Source organism: Magnusiomyces paraingens (genome assembly GCF_902498895.1).
Source record: "Magnusiomyces paraingens strain CBS 517.90 genome assembly, contig: contig1, whole genome shotgun sequence".
NCBI lineage: Eukaryota > Fungi > Ascomycota > Dipodascomycetes > Dipodascales > Dipodascaceae > Magnusiomyces > Magnusiomyces paraingens.
The window spans coordinates 4,818,577-4,843,347 of NW_022474067.1; the positions used below are offsets into that span (position 1 = coordinate 4,818,577).

Here is a 24,771-nt window from a genome sequence, read left to right on the forward strand (position 1 = left end):
AGGACTTATTTTCGGGCTGTTGGAGATGCAATGTTGAAGCCAAAATTAAAAGTTTATTATCAAAATGAAAAAATATATAGTATGGACAAGAAGGATAGCGCAGATGCTGATGTTATATAATTCTATAACCCTTGAATAAAAACAAACAAAACAAACAAGCATCTGCGCTATCCTTTTATTGTCTGACTATGTGACTTGCCGGTTTTCATTTGTACCTTTTTAGTACGGGTGGTTTCTGTTCTGTGCGTCTCCGGTAGCCCGGAAGATGGGCCCTGATGCCAGCTTACGAGGAACAGGGAGAACCAGTCTGTCGGTCCCAAAACCTTCCCAACCCATTTCCACTTATCTTCACGGACGCCCATGTATTTCTTAATCTCTTCCGCCAGAGATACGGCCCGCAATCACCTGCAGGCTATTTAGACTGTACGGAAGAGTCGGCATTCCTGTAACCAGGGTAGCCTATGGTTTTCAGTTTAGGTGTATACTCCCGTACACATCCTCAGGAAAAGGGGGTATTCTGGGAATCGAACCCAGTATCTTCCGCTATCGAGCGAACGTGTTACCCTTTACCCCATCCAGCCCTTTCCCCTCTAGTCACCTATTTTAAAATATCAAAATTTATATTATCTTAACTAACAGCTTTTATTGGCCTTATTGATTTTGTTTTCAGATCACGTGACGGTTCTATAGTGTAGTTGGTTATCACCTTGGATTCTGATGTTCTTAGATTATAAAATTCCAATAACCCCGGTTCGAATCCGGGTAGGACCTTATTTTTTAATATTCTTTTTCCTTTAAAAGTTTCTTGACATTTTGCCTTTTTTCTTATTGTTTTGATTAAATTGTCTTTTTTGTAACTTTTTATTTGATTGAATGTTTCAATTGTAAATAAAAATTCAGTCAATTGAATAATTTTTTGAACGTTGTAACGTTTGTTTTATTTTTTTTTTTTTAGTTTTGCTAATTAAGCATATTTTTTTTTCTTTCTCTCTATTTGGAGGTTTTAGGTCTTATAGAAAAAAAACTTTTGATTCAATTTACAAGAACATAAAAATTGAAAGAAAAAAATAATAAAGTAACAAAAATTTAATTAAATTGTTTAATTAGCTGTAAATAGTTAAAATTTTTATTAAATTTCACTTTTTAATTTATAATTATTACTGCTGGTATAGTGTAAATATGAAAATTAAAACACAATTTTAAAAAGTGATATGGTTCTATAGTGTAGTTGGTTATCACCTTGGATTCTGATTAGTCTTAAGATTATAAAATTCCAATAACCCCGGTTCGAATCCGGGTAGGACCTTATTTTTTATATCTTAAATACTGTTCATAAGAACTAACTAATTAGTTTTAAGCCTTTTTAAAAAATAAATTTATCTTTTAGTAAACCCCCAAAATAAATAATTTACTTTGATATAATACTATTTTTTTTTTGAATAGACTATGATTACTGTGACATTGCGTTGATCCTATCGCTTAAATACGAATATTATATATATTGTTACAAGTTTTGTACATATTTTGTTCTACGTAATTGCTATTAAGTTTTCGAGGCAGATTTCCATTTCATTTTTTTTATACCCCATTATTATTACTACAATATTCAATCAAAAGTAGTAGTAGTCTACGTAATTTTTTCATAAAAAATACTTTTAAATGGGATAAGTTAGAGTAACTGCTAAAATTATGGTTATGAAAGAGCGGTTTCATAAATAAAAAAAAACAAAAGTTTTTGATAGCATTTCAGGGACATAAAATTAGTGTATAGTTCTTTTTTTTTTTGTTTAAATAATGTTTTACAAAAAATGGAGAATTGGAATGGACTCCGTGAAAAATACGACGAAGCATTATACTCTATGCACAAACAAACAATTTTATATTTAAAGAGAAAAAGTATACAAATATTAAACAATAGATACTACAAAAAAAAAGAACAAAAAATATATACCTTTTTTTTATAATTTTCAAGCTTAAACCATAGCTGCAATGACACCTGCAATGGCAACAAAGCCGGAGAAAGCATATGAGGAGGCGTCGTTTTTACTGGAAGTAGCAGAAGCCGAAGCAGAACTTGTTGAAGCAGCACCAATAGAGGCAGTAGAAGTACTTCCTGCAACAGAAGAGGCAACCGAGTTGGCTGAGGAATCATCAACGCCACTGGGGGTGTCAGAAGGAGCAGTTTCTTCCTCAGTAGTGTTAAAGCAGAAGGATGAGTAACCATTCTGAACAAAGTTTTCAAGCTCAACAAACTCAACATCAGCACAGGCATAATGGGAAATGTTGGAAGTACCGTCGAGAGCATTGTACACAAGCTGAATGGTACCGTAGTCACCTTCCTTGACAGATGATAATACATTAGGTGTAGAGTAACACATGTGGGCGGTGTCCAGGTCATTGGTTAAGTTAGCAGAGAACCAGTCCTGAAAGTCATTCATAGAAGTGGGATTGGACTTGTAGGAAATAGCAACTTTGACATCCCAGGCTTCATCCTGGGCAACTAGCAAAACGTGTCCACCTGTCAGAGGGAAAATGGTACGGTTAGTGATGCTGGCACCGGAACCGCAAGGTGCTGTGTTTTCGCTAGCCTCAGTCCAGTCTCTGTCAGGAGGCCACAGGAAAGCAACCGGGCCCATTGTTTGTGCATACTCCTCACCATGATCTTGTGCAGAAACTAAGGAGGTTAAGAAGGGGATTGATGCCGCAATAAAGGTAGAGGAAAGTTTCATTATGATAAGATGTAATTGAAAGAAAAAATATAATTATGTGTGAGAAAAGAAAAGATAATTATAAAAAATAAAAATAAAAATAAAAAAGAGAATTCTATGAGTTTAAGTAGAAAAAAATATATTTACACCAATATTATATATTCCATATGCTTTACGAATGCTTGAAGAAAAAAATGATCAGATAATCTTTTACGAGAAAGAGAAAGGTTTTTTCGCTCACCAGTAAGCGGACACGGTGAGATCTTGCAGGACTGATAACTCCCGAATGGGAACATTCTGCCTCTATTGAGTTCTCCCCTCATTTTCAAGTGGTCAGCTCCATTGTTTTTTTTTATTCAGTTTGTTGTCGCTTTGCGTGCTCGGGCGCCTATTCCCTTTTCCGGTTTAATCTAATCCATCTACAAGAAGATATTTTAATATTTTGCATGAATAAGCTCTAAAAAATTTTTGTTTCTCGTCTCAATGGGTACGGTCCCCCTTTTTTTTCTCGCTTTTTTTACAAACTTTGGCTTAAGTCCTTCTACAATCAAATACGATTGAAGCATAGAGTTATATATATTTCTAAGAAAAAAAGTTTCATTTAAAACCACCTCTTTATCAGATGGTCCGTTCTTTTGTGCTATCAAACTATCATCATAACTTCAGCTTTTTCTCTTCCATCTTAATAGTTATGCTTATTAGGTATGGAAGGCTACACGAACTTCAAAAGGATTACGTAGAAACCTTTAGATAGCATCATGGCATTCAAGATTAGCTATTTCCTTGGTTTATTTTCAGCACCCCATCTTAATGTAATTTAAGCATAGCACAATTAATCCCCACCTTTTTTTTTCTTTCCATCCAACTTCATTTTCAACTTTTCATCCCTCCAAAATATTATCAATTTTTTTATAACTATTTCTCAATATATGCCAAGCAATAAGTAACTCAGTAGACAATAATAAACCTAGTATATAACACCCTGAGCTAGTTATCTCTGGCTTGGCGTACATTGGCATCTCACATATCTAGCATTTGATATTGGAAAACTCAACATTCATTTTCGGAAATAACTTTTTTTCTTGTAAAAATTTTATATATTTATATATATGTGGGAATCTTTTTCCTTTTTTTTTCATCATTAATTGCCAAATGCAATTATTTCATTTGATTTTTATCGGCATGCTATGTAACTAAATGGACTCGACCGGGTTGAGTCTGGTGATTCTTCGTATACTAAACGACATAAAGAAATTGGTTTAAAATAAATAAAATGGAAGTATGGATAATAGTATTTACCGCAATTTTTTTACTAAATTATATTAAAATCTATTAAAATAGGGAAAAAACTATTCATAGTAGTAAATCAATTGAAATTGGTAATTAGATCATGTTCTTTAGACGGAAACTAAAAAAAAAAAAAAACTTAGAAATAATTTGGAAAGCTGTTGGCCAAAAAAAAATAATGATAATATGGTTTTTTTTTTTAATTAACCATTAAAATTATTTAAATATTAATATATATATATATTTTTATTATAAAACTTTTTGGTTTGCTTGTTAGATTTTATTCAAGGGTAATAAAAGGATATACCAACTTCGACACCATACTTTTAATTGCCTAATTTTGGTAGCTTTTTTTTTTGAATGTAATTTTTGGTACAGAATGTTTTAATCTATGGGCCTATAATGACCTAGGTTATGAACCCTGGTATCTGCTCACAAATAAGCTTAAACGGAGGAGCAGTCTGTCGATTCTAATGTACCCGGTTCACTCCTCATTTTCACAGAAGTCAGTTTATTTCCTAAATCCTTGTGTCAAAGATACAGCATTTAATTGCATGCAGACTAATTATGCTGAACGGAATAGTAGGCATTCTTGTTCGCTAAGGTAGCCTGGTGGTTCAAATGATGTATGTACACCTGTAAACCCTCTCATGGAATAGGTAGCAGCAAGAATTAAATCCATTTACTTAGAGAAAAAAAATCTTTGTATTTTAATTTTATCAATCAAACCTATTTTAACTTTTTTTTTCAAGGGATAGAAGCACTTCTACATACTAGTAAAACATCAGCATCTGAGCTATCTTTCTTGTTCTTACTATATATATATATATATATATATATATATATATATTCGTTTTCATAATAAACTTTAAATTTGACTTCAACATTGCATCTCCAACATTCCGAAAATAAGTCCTGGTGCCAGCTAATGAGGAACAGAGGGTCAACAACCTAACCTTCCCAACTTATCTCTACTTGTCTTCATCAACGCTGTAATTTTATTTCTTAATTCTTTCAAACAATGATAAAGCTTAAACAAATTGATTTTTATGCCATCATAGGTTTTTCGTTTAACACTATATGGCTTAATATCAGCTTCCTTTCGTGATATCGTTTTTTTTTTCAATTGTTTGTATGTTTGTTTGTTGTTTTTATTCAAGGGTTATAGAATTATATAACATCAGCATCTGCGCTATCCTTCTTGTCCATACTATATATTTTTTCATTTTGATAATAAACTTTTAATTTTGCCTTCAACATTGCATCTCCAATAGCCCGAAAATAAGCCCTGATTCCAGCTTACGAGGAACAGGGGGTTAAAAATAACCAAACCTTCCCAACTTATCTCCATTTATCTTCATCAATGCTGTAATCGTATTTCTTAATCCCTCCAAGCAGAGATAAAGCTTACAATCTCTTGTAAGCCAGTTAAACTGTTTAAGAGAGTCGACATGTACATCTCTGGAGATATCCGTTTCAGTCCTTTTCTTTCCTCTTCAAGCAAAGGACACTCAACAAAAAATGTGATGAAGCGTTTCCAGCTCTACACATTTTCAGTTGTAACTATCCTTTTCAATTCCAAACTTTTTAAACCATGCGCCAAAGTTGCCATAGCTTGTGCGAAACTGAGTAATATTACTCAAGAGCCTTCGACTATCTTTCTTCATGATCACTCCCGTGACCATTTTGGAAAGATTATCAGTACATTTCGACTCCAATGTAATATTGTGATACCACATATCCTTATTACTATTCCAATACATTTCTTTCCATTCTTCCATTGCTTGTTTTCAAAAAAACGTTTGGAAAAAGAGGCATTCCTGCCCAATACATATTTATAATATTATTTAAATTTTTTCTAAGTAAATCGAACCAGTGGCCTAAAGGTAAGGCGCTGCCCTCCGGAGGCAGAGATTGCGGGTTCGAGTCCCGTCTGGTTCTTATGTTGTTAAAGATTTATTCTTTTTTTTTTGAAGTATAATTCTTTGATCAATGTTTTACACTATTCCATTCAAGAGTACCCAATGTAGAAGGGACAAAGAAATTTACTGTTTACAAGTCATATATTGTCTAAATAGTTCTCATAAAAAACGCGAAAGACAACAACATGGCGCAATTTGATTAACACAACATTTCGTTTCTTAAAATTGAAATTACGGCATATTATCCCAAGTTTTCTACATTAATGTAAAAATAGAAAATTCACTGTTTTTTCAGTCAACTAAACTTAGCAATTTTCTTCTTTTTTTTTTCAACATTTCAAAATTTATTTACATTTTTTAATTGAAAATACTTAAAGAGTACCAGACTTGGTAATTTCAATCTTGGATTTAGTTTTGCCACTAGAGGAGCCTAGAGCTTCAATATCCTTGACAACATTGAAACCTTCAATCACCTCTCCAAAAACAACATGCTTTCCGTCCAACCAATTGGTCTTGACAGTCGTAATAAAAAACTGAGAGCCATTGGTATTGGGGCCAGCATTGGCCATGGAAAGGAGACCAGGCTTGTCGTGCTTGTGGTTAAAGTTCTCATCAGGAAACTTTTCGCCATAAATTGACTTGCCACCAGTGCCATTGTGATTAGTAAAGTCACCGCCTTGAAGCATAAAGTCTGGAATTACTCGATGAAAGGTTGAACCTTGGTAGCCAAAACCTTTTTCACCGGTGGCAAGAGCACGAAAGTTTTCAGCAGTTTTTGGGACATCATCGTAAAGCTGAAAGACAATGCGACCCAAGTTTTTGCCTGTGTAATTCAATTAGATTATATGAGAAAAAAACCCTTTAAAAAAACTTACCGTCGGCAGCGACATCGAAATAAACTTTGTTGCTCATTGTGAATTATTTAAAGAGACTTTGAAAAAAACGTTGAATAAAATAAAGAAGTAAAAAAATTAATTGAAAAGATATATATATTTAAGCAATAATTTCATAAATATAAATAAAAAATAAAAAAGTAAAAAAAAAAAAAAACTATGAGATATTCAGCTCTATTTATAGTTTTTTTATTTTTTTCGAAGATATCTTTTCTATTGATTTTCCTTTTTTTCTTCCCCGGAAACTTTGTGGGAGGGTTGTGACGTTTAAAAATATATACAAAGAAGGTACGCACAGCCGTTATTGTTTCTACATGATGAAGTGAACTTTATGTGGGCCAGAGGTTTTATACATTTGTAAAAAAAAAACAGCTTAGTATTTGTTTATACAAGGTCCTCTTTTTTTTTAAGATAAAAATATGATAATAATTAAAAAAAGAGATTGAAACGTGCGTATTTCAAGACTTTTTAAAAGAGAGAGAACAAAAAAGAATCATAATGTCAAAGGAGAAGGACAAAAGAGGGGGGAGATTTCCAATTCATAATTATGATTAATGGATTAATGGAATAATGGAATAATGGAATAAAGTTTCCAAGGTGTGCGCACCTTTTTCTTATTTTAATTGGATAGACTTAAAATTGAAAAATAAAAGAACAAGGACTTGGCCAAACATTTTCCATGGTGATGAATAGATGTGGTTGCACCTTCTAGACCCTTTTTGTTAAAGTAGGCTTATGCGGAGCTTTTTCTTTTTCTTTATTTTTCATTTTTATACTTACAAGTAAGTAAGGAAGGCATAACATTAAATCTTGCTTTTCTTTTGACGATTTTCTTTTCTCAAAAAAATTTATAAAAAAAATATAAAAAATATAAAAAAACAACAAAAATAATTAGAAAGATAATTGATTTACCTCTTTATGTATTAATTTACTAATATACTGGTTATTCTTACTCAATTGAGTTTTTTTAAAAGAAAAATTGTGAAAAAGAATCTCGTGGTGCATGACTTTCTCCATTGTTATTATTATTTCTTCTCAATCTAGAATCTAAATTTGAACTACCAAGACACAAAAAAGAAATTAAAAAAATTACTCTCAACTGTAATTTTTTTTTTCTATTTTTAAATAAAATTTAACTTGAAGAATAGAAAATACGCAGTGCAATTGTTAAGTACTGTAAACTGTAAAAATAAAAAAAAAATGTATGAATGACGATGGTTGCTTTTGTTGCTGTAAACTTGGTTTGGAAATCAGAAAAAAAAAAGGCCAGCCGTACTCTTTAATTCCTTTAGTAACTTTGGAACATGGCAAAGTACGACCCTCTCTAGGTCAATTAGTCTATTTCAGTGTCTATTATTTGGTTAATTTTACAAATAAACTTCTCCCCAAATACCATAAAGACCTTTATATATAAACTATGTTGAATATGTATATACTTTCAAAGGTATCTCGAAGAGAAAACAAGAGAAAAAAAAAAGACCACAATGGTGTCGAATGTAAGACCTTCAAAAAACTTGTTTGAAGTGTAACGGTTCTTGGTCTTTTAATGTTGAAACTAGCGATGACATGTGCCCTGACCTCTTTGTGCAAACATGAAAAGTTAGCCTTTAACCGGGGATAAAATATATACAAAACCCTAACAAAATTTATATACAATATATATATTTGGACTTTTTTTTTCCCAATCACTAAATACTGGCTTACCATTTCATTTTTATTTATTTATTTATTTATTTATTTATTTATTTATTTATTTATTCATTAATTGCTATTAGCAAAAATTTACATCGTTGAATGGACCTGCTTTAAAATAAAAAAAATATAATAGTAACAAAAAAAGCGCTCATAAAATGTGTCATCATTTACATAATCATAGGATTCGGATGTGCCGCATTAAGGCACTTTCAAAAATTCCACGTCAAGGGAAATCTCTCACCCTCCGCCCGTCCAAAATTAACAGCCAACTCCCACCACCAAAACTTCCAAGAAGCCGCCAATATTTTCTTCATTCCTTTTCCCTCTTTTCTCTTCCTTTCTCTCTTCTCTCCAAGTAGGAATAAAAAATATACCATTCTTCAGCAGCCTTCTTCTCTGTCTTTGCTGACACCTTTTTTTTTGGAATTTTTTTTTGAAATATTTTAGCTACTGTTTCCGTTCCGACTGGGGTTATCTATTTGTAATATACGCCAAGCAAAGAATACAGCTCAGCAAAAAACAACAATAACAACAAGACGAAAAAAAAAAAAATGGATTCTATCAAAGACAAATTGTCCAACATCTCTCTTTACGACGTCAAGGCTTACGTCCGAAAAGCTCAGAATGGTGTGTTTTAAAGTATTATTTGAAGCTGAATGTAAATAGCTAACCAGAATTTCTCTTTTAGCTGTTTTCAATTATACTGAAATGGAAGCCAAGGTTGGTAAAAAAAGAACGAAATTTTTTTTTTTTTTTTTTCACTTGCGAAAAATACGACAAATCATTAGAACTCCATATTAATCATTATTCTTTCTTTTCGATAGGTCCGTGAGGCTACCAACAACGAGCCTTGGGGTGCTTCCAGCACTTTGATGCAGGAGATTGCCGAAGGCACTCAATCCTAGTATGTAGCAGCACAAATGTTTCATTTAACCTTGAGTACCCCTTAAACACCGTTACTAATGTTTTGATACCAGCTCTCAATTCCATGAAATTATGCCTATGATCTACAAGGTATGTTTGTCATTTGAATTTGTTTTTAATGCAAAGGCTAATACGCGTCTGAATTTAGAGATTTACTGAAAAAAGCGCTGAAGAATGGAGACAAATTTACAAGGCTCTTCAGCTACTGGAGTTTCTTGTTAAGAATGGATCCGAACGCGTAGTGGATTATGCCCGTTCCCACATTGCTGTCATTGACATGCTTAAGCACTTCCACTACATTGATTCCAACGGCAAGGACCAAGGTATTAACGTCCGCAACCGTGCCAAGGAGCTCATGGCTCTTCTGAGTGATGTTAACAAGATTCGCGCTGAGCGCAAGCAAGCCAAGTCCAACCGCGCCAAATTCGGTGGCATTAGTTCTTCTGCTAGCGGCAGCTCCGGCGGGTTTGGAAACACAGGCAGCAGATATGGTGGCTTTGGCAGTAACGATTCGGAATATGGTGGATACGCTGGTGGTGTTTATGGTGATGGTGGCGGTTTCGGCGGAAATGAGTATGAAGGTCCTGGATACACACGCGGCAGCCGGACCACGGAGCCCAGCTATGGCTCGGATGATTTTGAGGAGTATGAAGTCGAGACTACTGCAACTACCACCACTGCTGCTTCTTCACGGGCTTCCCGGCCATCTCAGCAACAGGCAGCACCCCCTGCCAAGGAGCCTGCTAGAGATCTCTTTTCTTTTGATGATGAGCCCACAGCCACCTCTCATTCGGCATCTTCTGCTACTGCTGCTCCGGCTTCTGCTGTTGAAGATGATGACGACTTTGCTGATTTTCAGTCGGCTACTGCACCTACATCCACACCTGCAGCTTCTAAGCCTCTTCCACAACAACCTTCTGACCCCTTGGCTGGTCTTTTTTCCAACGCAAACACAACCACAACAACTTCCAACACTAATTCTTCTCTGAACTTTTCATCTTTCCAGCCACAGTCATCTTCGACATACACACCCTCTGCTTTTAGCAGCAACAACCACAATGGTTCTTCGGCCAATTACGATGCGTTTGGCCCATTGACTAGCGCTTCTAATGCTCCCACCACTTCACCTACAACTTCCACATCTTCTGCTACTGCTGCAAAGGGTAAGGCAAAAGCTGATGATGCCTTTAGCTCGCTATGGACATCTTCCAAGTCAAAGACAACACCGGAAAATACTTCTGCTCCACTTGCAGCTCTGGCCCAAAAGAATGCTGAAAGCAAGATGTGGGGTGGTGCTCCCTCTAACGGAAACAACAACAACAACCTCAATAACAATGGCGGAAGCATTGATCTTCTTTCTCTGTAAAAAATACCTAATATTTTTTCTTGTGTGATAAACCTAGTTTTTTTTTATATAAAAAATCCTTCTACAATCCCTTCTACCCCTTTGAAATTCTAGTTTTTTTTATTTTTATTTTTTTTTATCATTATCTTTCAAAGTTACTTTTATTTTATACAGATAATTTTTTAATGTTTTCTGCCAGGTCCTCACCACCTTCCATTTCACCATCATCTTCCTCATTGCCATCTATGAGACCTCTCTCAAACATTTGGCGACCAGTAAGTTTTGGCTGGCCATTCTTGTCCAGTACAATGTATTTATTGAGAAGTGCATCAATATTCATTTCCTTTCTAAAGCTTGCGCGCCATTTGGCAAATGACTCTTTGGTGACCTCTGTACCCTCAAACTTTTTGCGCTCTTCGGCCTCTTGCTCTAATCGTTCCTTGTCACGATCCTCATCAACCTTGTGCATCTTTGCTTGGACAACCTCCTCTGCATCTTCCTTTAACTGACTGACTACTGTGAATACTGAGGGCATGCCCATGTTTTCCTCAGCCACAGTCTCAGCTTTAAGTTTGAGATCGATCATGTCGTTATTTGTCAGTTCTAGCAGTGCTGGTGGGTACTCGAAATGTGCTGCAGACTCGTCTTCTTCTTCATCTTCTTCATCGTCATAATCTTCTTCCTCTTCATCATCTTCGTCGGCTTGGCCTCCGCCAGTCCATTTCTCTCCAACCTCTACTTCCAGAATTGGCGTGATCTCTGGGTATTCTGGCGGGTACTCAACTCGCAGATCCACATATTGGACTGGCGTTGTTTCCAGTTTTAGATGAATAATGAATTCAGTATTGCTAATTTCTGGGTATCAAAATAAATAAACAAATTAATAAATAAATAAATAAAAAAGGTGGGGAAGAAATAATAAAAGAACAGAGCCAACTGGTTAGAATTTGACTGTTTTTTAATATAAATATTTGTGAAATATTTTTACATACTTTCCAGCTCATCTGGATAAATCGATTCTAAGACCTCAATTTCCTGAGCCTGCTCCTCTAGTGGGTCCATATTTGCTTGTCTTTGTTTGTTTGTTGGCGATAAATGGGTAAGCAGAAATGGCTGGTGTGTGTTCCAATATCTCTATTGAATTTTTTTTTTTTAAAATTACCCTGCCTCAGATACAATTATTTTGCTTCAGGGTAACGATAATATACTGCGGCGCTTACCAAAAGGCCACACAGCCGCACATTATACACACATGGCGTTGACCCGAAGATTTTTCTTTCTCTTCCTTCTTTTCCTTTAATACATGACTTTTTGATATAGAAAAAAAAAAAAAAAAACAAAGGTTATATACATTAGGATATTATAAAAACTGATAATATACAAGCTGTATTTGTGTTTGAAATCCATATTTAACTGAATTTTTTTTTTTTTTTTTTTGAATTTTTTTTATATTCATTTTGAGAAATTCAAATATTTATATAATCCTAGCCAGCCCTTTAAATTGGATACCCCTCCAAATTACTAATTTAACAAAAAAAAAAAAAAAAAAAAAAAAAAGCACCATTAATCCGTCAGTCACATCAAACCACCCGGCCTCAAATTTGACAAAATATTCTCGAGAGGTATTAATAAATAAATAAATAAAAAAAACAGCCAAAAGAAGTTGACTTTTTTAAGTAATTATATTTTCATCTCAATGCAAATATGAGTGATCCATGTCTATCAAACTCATCAGACCAGTCTTCGACTGCTCTTCCACACCCTTCCTCTGCTATTTTCCAGCTGCCGCTCCCATCGCATCTTAACAAATACTCAAACAACAACTCTAATGGTACTACCACAACCACTCAACAATTGCCACCACTACCCAATTTCAATACTGGCACTCAGAATTCTTCATCAACCTCTTCTAATTCTCACTCACATTATCTTCCGCCACCGCAACTTGCTCAGAATTACCCAAAGTACCCGGCAATACCATCATCCGCTATATCGGATATTCCGACACCATCGGGTAGCACACTTCCGCACAATACTACAACGGCACCAACAGTAGCAACAAGACAGAATTCCACGCTCCCCCTACCACAAATCTCCTATACAAATAGTGCCCCCCCTACTTCCAACACAAGAGATTCTGAAATCGCATATTCGGCTCACCCGAAACCTTCTGATGACCCACAAGTAGATGATACCACTGAGGACAAGGAACAACGTATCACTAGTGCACTTGAAGAGTTTAAGAACGGTACAAATAGTATCAGAAACCTTTCAAACAAGTACAATGTTCCCCGGTCTACGCTTCGTGATCGTATAAAACGTGCACACCTGGCGAACAATAACAAGTCTGGTGAGGAACGACGTATAAGCATTCTCAAGTCCCGCTCTAAAAACATCATTGACCGCCAAACTCGAGACTTTAAGCAGCGCGAGCGTGATGCATTAATTCAAGAAGCATTGGATTATTATCATTCTTCAGAGCTGGAGGGCACTAAACAAGGTATTCGCGCACTTTCTGCAAAATTTGGCATCCCCCGCTCAACTCTCCGAGGTCGTCTTCAGGGCTCAACAAGTAACCGCTCAGCAAACCGTGTTCAAAAGGGCCAAAAACTTTCATTAGAAGAAGAGGACACTCTTGTTCAATGGGTTAAAGCTCTTTGTCATTCCGGTGAAGAGGTCACTGCTTCACGTATACGCAACATGGCTAACTTGCTTCAGCAATACCGACCCTCCAGTGATGATAATATGTTTCTTACAGGTGACTCAGACCCCGAGTCTTTTGCCGATGGGACTGGTCCAAAAGTTTACCGCAAGGCTGTCGACCCCCTCCTCGAGAAAAAACACCAAGTTTGCCTTGGCTGGGTAAGGGGATTTCTTGGTCGTCACCCAGCGCTTATTGACGCCAACGGTACCATTCTCAATGTTGACGATGTCAAAAACTTTACAAAGGATTCTTTCCGTGACTGGTTTCAACTTGTTTGCGAAAAAATAACTCTCCGCCACATCCCGCCAGAAAACATCTTTATTGCAGGTGCATCTTCCTTTTTTGTTTCCAACTTGATTGTTGATAATCAACGCCAAGTCACCCCAGCTGACTTAGCACCATTATACCTCCTCCCATCTGCTCCGCAATCCGAACCTTTCGCCTCTCTAGAGTGCTTTTCTTTCAATTGCGATATTTTAAATCCCTTCATTGTACTTAATGGCGACTCGGACTTAAAAATCCCCGATGACTTAGCCGCACAGTGGTCTTTTAATTACTCATCTTCCTTATTCTTACCTTATGAGGAGCGCAGACAACAACAAGACCACAATAACAATGACATTCAACATATTCGAGTTGAAAAGGAGCTTCTCTACAAGTGGCTTACTCAATGGTTTGATGTTACTTCTAAAAAACATGCAAATCCTGAGTACCCTCGTGTACTCATATCTGACTCGGACTGGGCCGATCTCGATCCAAACTTTAACAATTATTGCAAAAACAACGGAATTGACTTTTTAGGAATCCCTGTCAACAAATTCCACGAATTGTTCCCCTTTACTGCCGGCATCTTTGGCAAGGTCAAGAAGAACTTTTGCTCTAAAGTAGAGTCAATGATGAAAACAACAACAACTGGCGGTCAGGAATCTGATGATGGCAAGCAGCTCATTATTGGCGACAATCTATTTTTATGCTTTCATGATGCTCGAAAACAAGCCATGTCAAATTCGACATTGTCAAAGGCACTTAAGCAGTCTGGCCTTTGGCCTCTTGATTCTAATCTTGTCATTAATAGAATCTGGAACACGTCGGAAATTAGTAGCATCGGCACTACAACCGATTCAAACAGTCTTCCCTATGGGCCAGCTCTTTTATCTGCTTTAGAAACCAGCTGCCCAATAACAAAATCTTCATCGACTTCTACCAGAAAAGAAAGTTCAGATGAAAGTCCCGACGCTTCTCCTCCTGGAGACACATATCTACAATCAATTTTAAATGATTATAGGAAGTCACCCGAGCCTTCATCCGTGCCCACATCATCAACACCTAACCATCCTACCAGCTCTATTTTTCGCATCATTAATCCCTTATCACCTGAGCCGGAAAAACATAAGCTTGATGAGCCACAAGATAATAACAATGCTAAACGTTTCAAAACAAGTACACTTCATAACTTGCTTTTAAGGGACGATGCAAATATTTCTGAGCCTTCAACAGATGTCCGTACCCAGCCCCTACATACAGAATTTTCCCGACAGGATATTTTACCAATACCAAGTGCTCTCCAAAATTCTTTGCCATCCGAATCTGAAATGCGTTCCAATAATGGGGGGATTCTGCAGTTACCTTCGCTTCCAGTAGCTCTTAACAATGCACTACCAAATGCAAACTCAAATGTTGTATCTGTGACACAGAAACAGTTAATACTGGATCCCAATACGACCAACAACTCCCCACTTTCTTCAGTACCTTCCCATACTCCACCACTCTCTGCGTCACCGATGGGCCGCTGGCGGTCTCCTAACGATGCTACCAGCAAATCCACTAGCCAAACCAGTTCGCCTTTGGGATATGGGCCTCCTCCTCTTACCCAAAATTTGTCGTTGTCATCGTCTACCTTGAATTTACCGCTACAGGCGAGCGGTGCTTATACAAACGAGCACGAATATCCTTCTTTGAACCAAGCTAAACACGCATCAACGGCCCAGCAACCAACACAATACATACCACCAGGTGGTCCCGCCACCCCAGCACTGGCACCAAATCATACCTCTCACCAGGCACTTCCGTCGCTGTTTGATTTGAATCTAATTCCGCAAACTTTTTCAAAAACATATCAGCACTAGTTAAAACGTCCTGCTTTGGGTATAATTTTTTTTTAATTTTTTTGTAGTTGTATTATTAAGGTAATTTGATTTTTAGAGATAAACATATTAATTTTTTTTTATCTTGTTAATATTACATTTAGGTAATTTATTTTAAACATATAAAGTTATGAGTACATAATTTTACCAATCATCTTAAGAGTTGAAACAGTGTTTTAATTTCAAGTTTTGCAATTATATCTTTTAAAACTAGTATGGATGGTTAAAAAATATTGAACTATCAAATAGAAAGAAAAAAAAAAATCCCCCAAAGTTTCTAGAAATGGTAATAATAGATTTAAAAAATGGACCGTTTTGTAATCAGGGATAAAAAATATTTCCTTCTCATCTTGTTAACTTGCACTGCTTGACTTTCTTGTTTAATCAGCTACGTATGTTTGAGACTTAAAAAAACTTTGTTTTCTTATTTCTTTTTTCTTATGATTCACTACTATTTACGATAAAAGTTACTATACCACCTTTTTTTTTTCTACGATTTTTTTTTCTCCCATATTCTTTAATATACCTTTCGAATAATGATTTTAGAAAGAACTCAAAGTTTAGGTGATTTTAAGGCCACACTTTCAGATTTGCCTTTTGATGCTCTATATGATGTTCTGGAATGCCTTCTTCTTCCTGATCTTACTTCGCTTTCTCAAACATCAACGAGACTGAGAACAATCACAAACCCTTACATTTGGAAAGAATGCGATATTGTTGATAAATCATTAATTAAAGCACAATACTCAAAAGATCGATTAAAAAAAACCATTCCTTGGGAAGTGATTGTAGAACCTTTTAAATATTCTTGGTTTGCAAATGAGTATGTCGAAACAATCGAAATTAGCACACATTTGATTCAACAGATAGTATCAAATCAGAAAAATCAATTTGTTACTCCTCAAAATTACCCAAAATTAAGGATTATTTTCACAACCTGTTTTTCAGAAAGACGTTCATTCTTAAACATTAAACAGTCCATAGTTACTTGTAATGTTTTTCCTGAACCTGATGGCATTGTTTCGTGTTCCATTAACGAAGCTGAAACTAAAACTCTTTTTAAGTTTTTTAAGCCTTGGAACACTTATTATGACTTTAATGACAACAAGGTTGAAATTTTTAATAACATTACCATGATTGAACTTCAAGCAAATCAAAATTTTCTATATCTCAAAAATGCATTAACCAAATTCACTTCCCTTAAAAAAATTTTAATCAACTGCATTTTAAATGGTTATTACGTCCCACCTCGATTACAACCATTTGATGAGATTTTTGAAGACACTCCAAATTCCGTGGAAGATATAAAACTCGTCTTTCATTTATCACTAGGATTCCCCATTCATGGTGGATTTCCTATGGAACCGCCAGGAACGAGAGTAAGCTTTACAAAAGTCACAACTTTTTATTGTGAACAAATGGCTATTCTTTTATTTATTTTGCTTCCTAATATCAATAAACTTGAATTTGCCCCATTCATGGCTCCTGGTTTAGGTGATTTACCTTCTTACCCTCCTGATGACCACATTACTAAAATCACTAAACTCGAAATCAAAATTGATATTAGTCAATATAAAACAAAACAACTTATTTGCATGCAACTATTGAATTTCAAAAATTTGAAAAAGCTTTCACTAGAAATAAGATGCGCTGAAACGTCCATGGAAAACTCTACAAAGACATTACTTTATTATGCCGCTTTAAAGGCATTTACGAGGTTTAAACCCCAAAGCAGGGATCAATCACTTGAAAAACTTCGATTAAAGCAATTTATTTATGATGCAATTTCGATTGCATTTAATGGACTGAGCATAATAAACAATCTATCTACAAGTGGTGAAGAAGATATTTCAGATGAAGAAAGGTATATAATTTTTACAGTTGCTTGGATGGTTTATACAAAAGTTTCTCCGGTAATTACCAATGAAAAAGTGGATTCTATTTTTAGGGCACTTAACATTACTACCCTTGAACAGTTTCTTTTTGTTTTTCAAAAAATCAAAACATTGGAGTATTTGGAAATTATTGTTGATTGTTCTATTCCTCACTTTTTGACGCTAAAACACTTCAAAAAAATTACTCAAACTCACTCAAGTTTAAAGCAGATTTATATCAAGCGTCAAATGTTTGGCGATTTGAATAACTATATGCGGACTGCGCACTATGTTAGTCAACTGCCTTTCCCAAGAAGTGCAGATCAACTTTCTCACGCTTCCAAGGTTAAGTATATTATGCAGTCAGAAGTTGGGCCAATGTCAAATGCTTTTTACTCTTTCTATAGCATTAAAAATGCTTTTGGGGAAAGAGATTATTTAAATGCTTATGAAATTTTCATTGATTTAAAAACCACTAAAAAATATGTCCCTTTGGACCTTGTTGAGTTGGTTAATACTAGGAAATCCGGGGATTATGACTGGGCTGACGATGACATGTTTAACGGTTGGTTTTAAATTATAATTTAAACATAATTATGATTAAATCATAAAATTTGAGTTATAGTTAAATTAATTTTAGAAATTAAAGCTACACGTGACTACATACGTTTTAGTGGGCCGTAAAATCCTTTTATTTAGGTCTATTTCAATTAAAAAAGTAACTTGCTAATTTTTTTTAATTTTTTTATAAAGTAACTGTAAAATATTTTTATAAATTTATTTTTTTAAATAAAAGATGTTTGTTTTCAGTTTTATTCTAAATTTATTTATTTAAAGATAATTTGATTTTTTAAAAGTTGTGATCAATTACATTATACCGGTTAGGTTTTCTTCTACATTTTTTTTGTTTACCACCTAAGCTCCTATCCCTGCTTTACATTTCAAACATTTATAAACCTTTATATATATATGTATATATAAACCATCACTATCGAAAACCTTCAGTTCATTATTTTTTCGATGTATTTGATAAAATTTTTAATAATATAACAAATCATGGATATTGAGATTTTGAGAGGCGAAACTACGTTAAATACTTCGACAGCACCTCTGGTTCAAACAGCAACACAATCATCGATAGCTTCGGACAATGAAGATGAACAATCTGACACAAATAACAATAGGTTTCAACAGTTTATCTACGATGGAACCAGTGAAAAATCAGCTTTTGATAAATCTTTCAGTGATAAATATCCATCACCACTTGAAAGGAATATTTCACCGGATTTTGATAGTAAGGAACAACTAGGGGATAAGCAGACTGGTTCAAATTCTTTTAATAAGCGAAGAAACCAAGATCCAGAAGATTCGATGCAAAAATTATTGTTTGGAAAAAAAATTAAAGGGAGAAGGGCAAATATATTATCTGAGAAATTAACCGAAAAAAAAGTTCAAACTCGACTTAACCTTGGGCCGAATAGTGATTCTTCTGGAAAGTCCACAGGAAACAAGTTAACGCTCGATTTTATTGATCCTGTGGAAGAACTTGACAAAATTCGAAAAAACTCACCGTTTCTTTATTTTTATGATAGCAAACTTTTCAAAGAAAGCAGCAAACTTCTATTTAAAAATATTTTAAGCCCAGAAGAGGCTGTGAAACGAATAAAACTCGCCAGGTTGCGATTTCCATTTATAAAAATTTCTCGATCTTATTGCGAACGGCAAATAAACAAAACATTACCCGAAATTTATCCAGGTATTTTGTTCAATCAAGACGTCAAAGAGGAAGATGGAAACAAAACCAAGCTTTATTCTCAATTTCGACGCACGCTATATATTGCCGAAAACTCTAATAAGCGAAAGTATTGCTATTTTGAAAGACCTAATGTTACAATGTGCGAGTACGATCACTTACCACCAAGCAGCTTTACTATTCAAGATGTCGAGATTTTGCATGGAGCAGACAAGGAATATTTCGAGTCACAGTTAAAAACCTTGGCTAAAGAGGAAGAAGAAGCAAGAGAATCTAAGCATCGGTTGGAAGAACAAAGAAAAATGGAAGAAGAAACTGAGATTGAAGATTCTGAACCTGAGTATTTTCAACCGCTCTCTTATAATCTCAGCAATTCAGATGATGAAATAGAACCAATCTCATCATCTGTCTATGAGCCAGAACCACTTGTTTGGCCCAAACGAACTAAAACAGAAATTCAAAACATGCAAAGTGATGGCGATATGGTCGAGATTATCGATTACACTTCTGATGTTGAAATTATAGATTGTGCTCCAACTACTCGAATTTCTGTACCAACTAAACAAATAGAAAACAATGCTACTTTAATCGACAGAGACGACGACGAAAGCATTGAAATCATCGAAATACCCGAATCTCCCATGGCTTTTAAAATTGATTCATTATTTTCTGAAAAACAAGTTAATGATTTAATAAAGGCTCAACTAGCTGATGGTTGTGAAACCCAGCATGTACCAGAAGAAGTTGAAGAGGCAAAACAATCCACAAATATTTTACAACAAAAGAGCGTCAATTTGCTAACACAAAAGCAACCATCTAATAACAATCAATTATATCAAAAGAAAAAACGAGACTTCACAAAGATGACGACTATAGAACTACGCAAACAAGTCGACGACTGGGGGTTCAAGCCTTGCCGTTCACGAATGGAGATGATTAAGCTGCTGGACAGCTGTAATGTATATTCTCCTATTCCTGGAAGTGTATTGGCACAAACTATGAGCCGAAAGGAAAATGTTCACTTAGATATAGATCATGGATTTCAGTCAAAATCTTTTAGTGAAGATATGGTTCAGACTATTAAGCAACTACCAAAACATAAAAAAGACTTAGAGAACTTATCAACTGGCGATTTGAAGGAGCTGCTATATATATACGGATTCAAGCCTGTCAAAGGACGTTCACGGATTTTAGAAATTCTTCGAGAATGTTATAATACTAGTGACGCAATTACCACTAGTACCGAGACAACACCTGAGAATTTTGAAAATAACCCGTTAAATAAAACTACAGTTTCAAATATCGATAATAAAGAGTCTAATACCACATTGACTAGTATCGATACTAATACATATCATGAAACTCCAATTGAAGTTTCAATTCCTTACAGCAATATATCGACCAATATTTCTATTTCTAATTTTGGAGAGAAATTTTCTAATGCAGCTTTGATCTCCGATGATTCTTCTAATGTTTCAGCTATACAAGAGAATATAGAGTCTGAGGGCGATACCCATATTAGCACATTAGAAAAAATTCCCACAAAAGAGTTGCGGGAGCTTATTAAACGGTACGGGTTTAAACCTGTACGAAATCGTTCTCGGATGATTGAACTTCTCAAAGACTGTTATGGAAAATCTCCTACTCCAGCTTCTTTTACTGAAGATAAAATTACGTTCAATTCTAACTCAGACAAAGCATTGGATATTGAGATTTCACGCCGTATATCTACAGCATTTTTGACAGAAGATTTTGCAAAGGATATCTGGACAAAAATTTTAACGTATGAGCCGTTGAATTTAGACGAAATATGCGGATTTTTGGAGGAGAAGTTGGGAATGAAGCTTGAACATAAATTTGTGCGCGAATGGTGCGACCAGCATGGTGTTACCACCACTGTTGCCGAAGAACGAACATAGGAACAGTTCTTGTAATAAATTATATAAAATTTCTTCTTTTTTATTTATGAATTTATGATAGCATTTTAAACTGAACTTAAATGATAAAATTAATTAAAGTCTTTTGTTAATTTAAGAATAACTTTGACATGACTGTAAATAATTTCTGAGGGACGCTGTCACATAAGTTTCACCGGAAAGACCGTCGGAGCCGAGGAATTTCCGCGGAAACTTTTGGAAGTTTTTTTTTTTTTTTTTTTTCACTTAGCAGAAGCATAGCAGAAGCTTTGAAGAATCTTGAGCGAACGGTCCTTGATCATCACCAAATCATTCCAAGGCAAGATCAGTCATTCGGATTAGCTGTTTCTTTCTCCGCGGTGTAACGTGCTGTAATTTTTTTTTTTTACAATATTCTATGATGCCTGGCTGCGAACTTCGGAGAAGTCCGCGGGAGTCCATCGGGACTGTAATTTGCACACAGATCCATTTTGGGTTCACGCGTTCTCACGCAAGATGGTGAATGTAAGAGCGGCAAGTGCAAGTTCGGTGATGTGCGTGTATATGGCTGGCTGGTGGCTGCTCTCTTAAAAAGCGGGCATTTTCTCATTTTTTGAATTTAGTTCTTTTTACACAAAACTTTCTTTTCTTACCATATTATCAACTTTTACAGTCTCTACCATCACCATCACCGCCACCACTACCATTTCTAGATAACAATGACAGCATCGGAAACACAACCTTTGCTGCCGACTCACGGACCCGGCCCTCATGTTTCTATAAAAACAAGAAAGAAACGCGCCGGAACACCTTGCACTAGATTTCTCAGCTATATCGTCGTTGGTGCTCTTTTCCTCTTTGTCTTTAATCTCGTTTTCTTCCCGCGCACGTCACTACACCGTGATTGGTTCCGCTTGCATCATGTTTATATGACTGACGCTGATGTCGAAAGAAACCTTTTTGAAGCTGTAACTGATGATGAGTTGCGGTCACTGGCAAAGGAATACACACGCGGCCCTCATCTTGCAGGCAAGGGTCTTGACTTGGTCAACTATACAAAGTCTAAATTTGAAGAGTATGGACTTGACACTGAAGTTACTCCATACTATACTTATCTCAACTATCCTCTCGATCATTCCTTAACTCTTCTTGACACTGACGGATCTGTTGTATATCGCGCTTCTCTTGAAGAAGATGTCCTCAAGGAGGACCCCACAACAGGTCTCAAGGACCGTATTCCCACTTTCCATGGTTACAGTGCTAATGGAAATGTGACTGCTAAGTTTGTTTACGCTAATTATGGTCGAAAGGAAGATTTTGATGCTTTAAAGGCAATTGGTGTTGATGTTGCTGGCAAGATTGTTCTTGTTCGTTACAATCATCTTTTCCGTGGTCTTAAGGTTAAATTTGCTCAAGAGCTTGGTGCTGTTGGTGTTGTTATTTACTCTGATCCTACTGGCGATGCCGGAATTGACTTTACCAATGGATTTGAAGCTTACCCTGAGGGACCCGCAAGAAACCCATCTAGTGTTCAGCGTGGCTCTGTTATGTTCTTATCTTATGCTCCTGGTGATCCTACCACACCAGGGTATCCCAGTACTAGTGATGCAGTTAGACAAGATCCTCACCATGCCATTCCAAGTATTCCTTCTTTGCCCATCTCTTACAAGGATGCATTGCCTTTGCTGAAAGCACTTAATGGTCTTGGTCCTAACGCCACTGAACTTGGTAATGATTGGGACGGCATTCTTAAAGATGTCGATTACAATATTGGTCCTTCCGAGCTTGAACTAAACCTTTACAACCTTCAAAATTACACTACAACACCTATTCATAACGTCATTGGTACTTTTGAGGGCATTTTCCCTGATGAAGTAATTGTTGTTGGAAATCACCGTGACGCATGGATTGCTGGTGGTGCTGGAGACCCTAACAGTGGTACTGCTGTTCTTGTTGCTTTTGCAAAGGCTCTTGGAAAGCTAAAGAAACTGGGCTGGAGACCCTCTCGTACCATTATTCTTGCAAGTTGGGATGGTGAAGAGTACGCACTTCTCGGTTCTACTGAATGGGGCGAAGACAAGGCTAATTTCCTCGGCAGAAAGGCTTTAGCTTATATCAATGTGGATGTTGCTGTCTCAGGAACTAGATTCGAGGCTGCTGCATCTCCATCACTCAATCAGCTTTTGCGTGCTGTTACAGCTCGTGTACCTCACCCTCAAAGTGACGATAAATCACTTTATAAGGTCTGGGAAGAAACTTCTGGTGCCCGTATTGACACACTCGGAACTGGTAGTGATTATACTGTTTTCATTGACCATTTGGGTATTCCTTCGATTGATTTTGGCTTTGGTCCTGGAAAAGATGATCCTATCTACCATTATCACTCCAACTATGATAGTTTCCACTGGATGGATAATTTTGTCAATGACTCCTGGGCATTCCACTCAGCTGCGACCAAGACAATTGGGTTGCTTGCTATCACACTCTCACAGCAAGCTGTTGTCGACCTCCATTTTAAGGATTATAGCACTGTTCTCACAAACGGTTTAGAAGGATTGGTCACCAAGTACGGCGAATTGTTTAACTTGACAGCCTTAGAAAATAAACCTTTTATGATTTCCAACTATGGAGATCGCGATAACAGAAATAGACATGAACAAAACCAGGACAACCGTGATCACGATAGACGTGATAATAATAATAATAATAATAATAATAATAATAATAATAATAATAATAATAATAATAATAATAATAATAATAATAATAATAATAATAATAATAATAATAATAACCGCAACAATCATGATAACCGTGATAATAACAATAACAATAATCACAATAACAACCGCAATGATAATGATAATGACCGTCATCACAACCACAGAAATAAAACACCCAAGACGCCTAAGGAAGCTCTTAACCTTCTTCGTCATGCACTAACCACTTTTGATGAGAAGGCCATTAAAGTCGATGCATACACTAAGTGGCTGCAAAATGAATACGACACCGACTATCCTTGGTGGCGATACTACAAGAAGTTCTCTCTGCTTATCAAAATCCAGCTCCATAATTGGAAGATTGCCTACCTGGAACGCCTGTTTTTGCACCAGGATGGTCTTGATGGTAGAACTTGGTTTAAACATATTTTCTTTGCTCCTAATCGCTATCTGGGTTACGGTGGTGCAGTTTTCCCTGGCCTCTTAGAATCTTTCCAGGATAGCAATCCAGAGAATTTCATTCGTTGGGCCGTTATTAGTCGTGATGCTCTTTACAGAGCTACGGATGTGTTTAGAAGATATTAAACCTCGTTTCTCTCTATTTTTAAAAGCAGATCACATTTTTTTAAGTAATAATTGTATAGTAATGTTTAGTTTTTGTCGTTTTTGTTTGTAATTTGTGTACTATTTGAATCCATACTTATTGTATGAACAATGTTGGAGTGGTATACTACTGCCCGAGACTTGGATCTTATAGCGGTCGAGCAGCCCTAAAACGCACTCCGTTGATTTCCCTGTAAAATGTAGTCCTGATGAGCCGCCAGATCATATATAAAAGCACATAACTATAGTTATAGATCTGACTCATAAATAATATATTCTATATGCCCATAACAATAAGCAGGTG

The 24,771-nt window shown here is 35.8% G+C and overlaps 8 protein-coding genes across 8 annotated transcripts; 5 read left to right on the forward strand and 3 right to left on the reverse strand.

Annotated features, from left to right (window-relative positions):
- Positions 1–1,973: 1,973 nt before the first annotated feature.
- On the reverse strand, positions 1,974–2,729 carry SAPINGB_P001465 (uncharacterized protein; the record flags this gene model as incomplete). The annotated part of the gene is made up of 1 exon (XM_031996187.1): positions 1,974–2,729. One exon carries the CDS (start codon positions 2,727–2,729, stop codon positions 1,974–1,976), a length of 756 nt encoding a protein of 251 aa, XP_031852078.1.
- Positions 2,730–6,288: 3,559 nt separating this feature from the next.
- SAPINGB_P001466 (uncharacterized protein) lies at positions 6,289–6,829 on the reverse strand (the record flags this gene model as incomplete). The annotated part of the gene is made up of 2 exons (XM_031996188.1): positions 6,289–6,740; positions 6,793–6,829. The coding sequence occupies 2 exons, from the start codon at positions 6,827–6,829 to the stop codon at positions 6,289–6,291; spliced, it is 489 nt and encodes a 162-aa protein (XP_031852079.1).
- Positions 6,830–9,056: 2,227 nt separating this feature from the next.
- On the forward strand, positions 9,057–10,795 carry SAPINGB_P001467 (uncharacterized protein; the record flags this gene model as incomplete). Its single annotated transcript, XM_031996189.1, has 5 exons — positions 9,057–9,132; positions 9,194–9,225; positions 9,330–9,409; positions 9,483–9,519; positions 9,578–10,795. 5 exons carry the CDS (start codon positions 9,057–9,059, stop codon positions 10,793–10,795), a joined length of 1,443 nt encoding a protein of 480 aa, XP_031852080.1.
- A 145-nt stretch (positions 10,796–10,940) lies between these two features.
- On the reverse strand, positions 10,941–11,836 carry SAPINGB_P001468 (uncharacterized protein; the record flags this gene model as incomplete). The annotated part of the gene is made up of 2 exons (XM_031996190.1): positions 10,941–11,629; positions 11,767–11,836. 2 exons carry the CDS (start codon positions 11,834–11,836, stop codon positions 10,941–10,943), a joined length of 759 nt encoding a protein of 252 aa, XP_031852081.1.
- A 642-nt stretch (positions 11,837–12,478) lies between these two features.
- On the forward strand, positions 12,479–15,604 carry SAPINGB_P001469 (uncharacterized protein; the record flags this gene model as incomplete). Its single annotated transcript, XM_031996191.1, has 1 exon — positions 12,479–15,604. The coding sequence occupies one exon, from the start codon at positions 12,479–12,481 to the stop codon at positions 15,602–15,604; it is 3,126 nt and encodes a 1,041-aa protein (XP_031852082.1).
- A 554-nt stretch (positions 15,605–16,158) lies between these two features.
- Positions 16,159–18,072, forward strand: SAPINGB_P001470 (uncharacterized protein; the record flags this gene model as incomplete). The annotated part of the gene is made up of 1 exon (XM_031996192.1): positions 16,159–18,072. One exon carries the CDS (start codon positions 16,159–16,161, stop codon positions 18,070–18,072), a length of 1,914 nt encoding a protein of 637 aa, XP_031852083.1.
- A 480-nt stretch (positions 18,073–18,552) lies between these two features.
- SAPINGB_P001471 (uncharacterized protein) lies at positions 18,553–21,168 on the forward strand (the record flags this gene model as incomplete). The annotated part of the gene is made up of 1 exon (XM_031996193.1): positions 18,553–21,168. The coding sequence occupies one exon, from the start codon at positions 18,553–18,555 to the stop codon at positions 21,166–21,168; it is 2,616 nt and encodes an 871-aa protein (XP_031852084.1).
- A 695-nt stretch (positions 21,169–21,863) lies between these two features.
- SAPINGB_P001472 (uncharacterized protein) lies at positions 21,864–24,449 on the forward strand (the record flags this gene model as incomplete). Its single annotated transcript, XM_031996194.1, has 1 exon — positions 21,864–24,449. One exon carries the CDS (start codon positions 21,864–21,866, stop codon positions 24,447–24,449), a length of 2,586 nt encoding a protein of 861 aa, XP_031852085.1.
- Between the last annotated feature and the right edge of the window lie 322 nt (positions 24,450–24,771).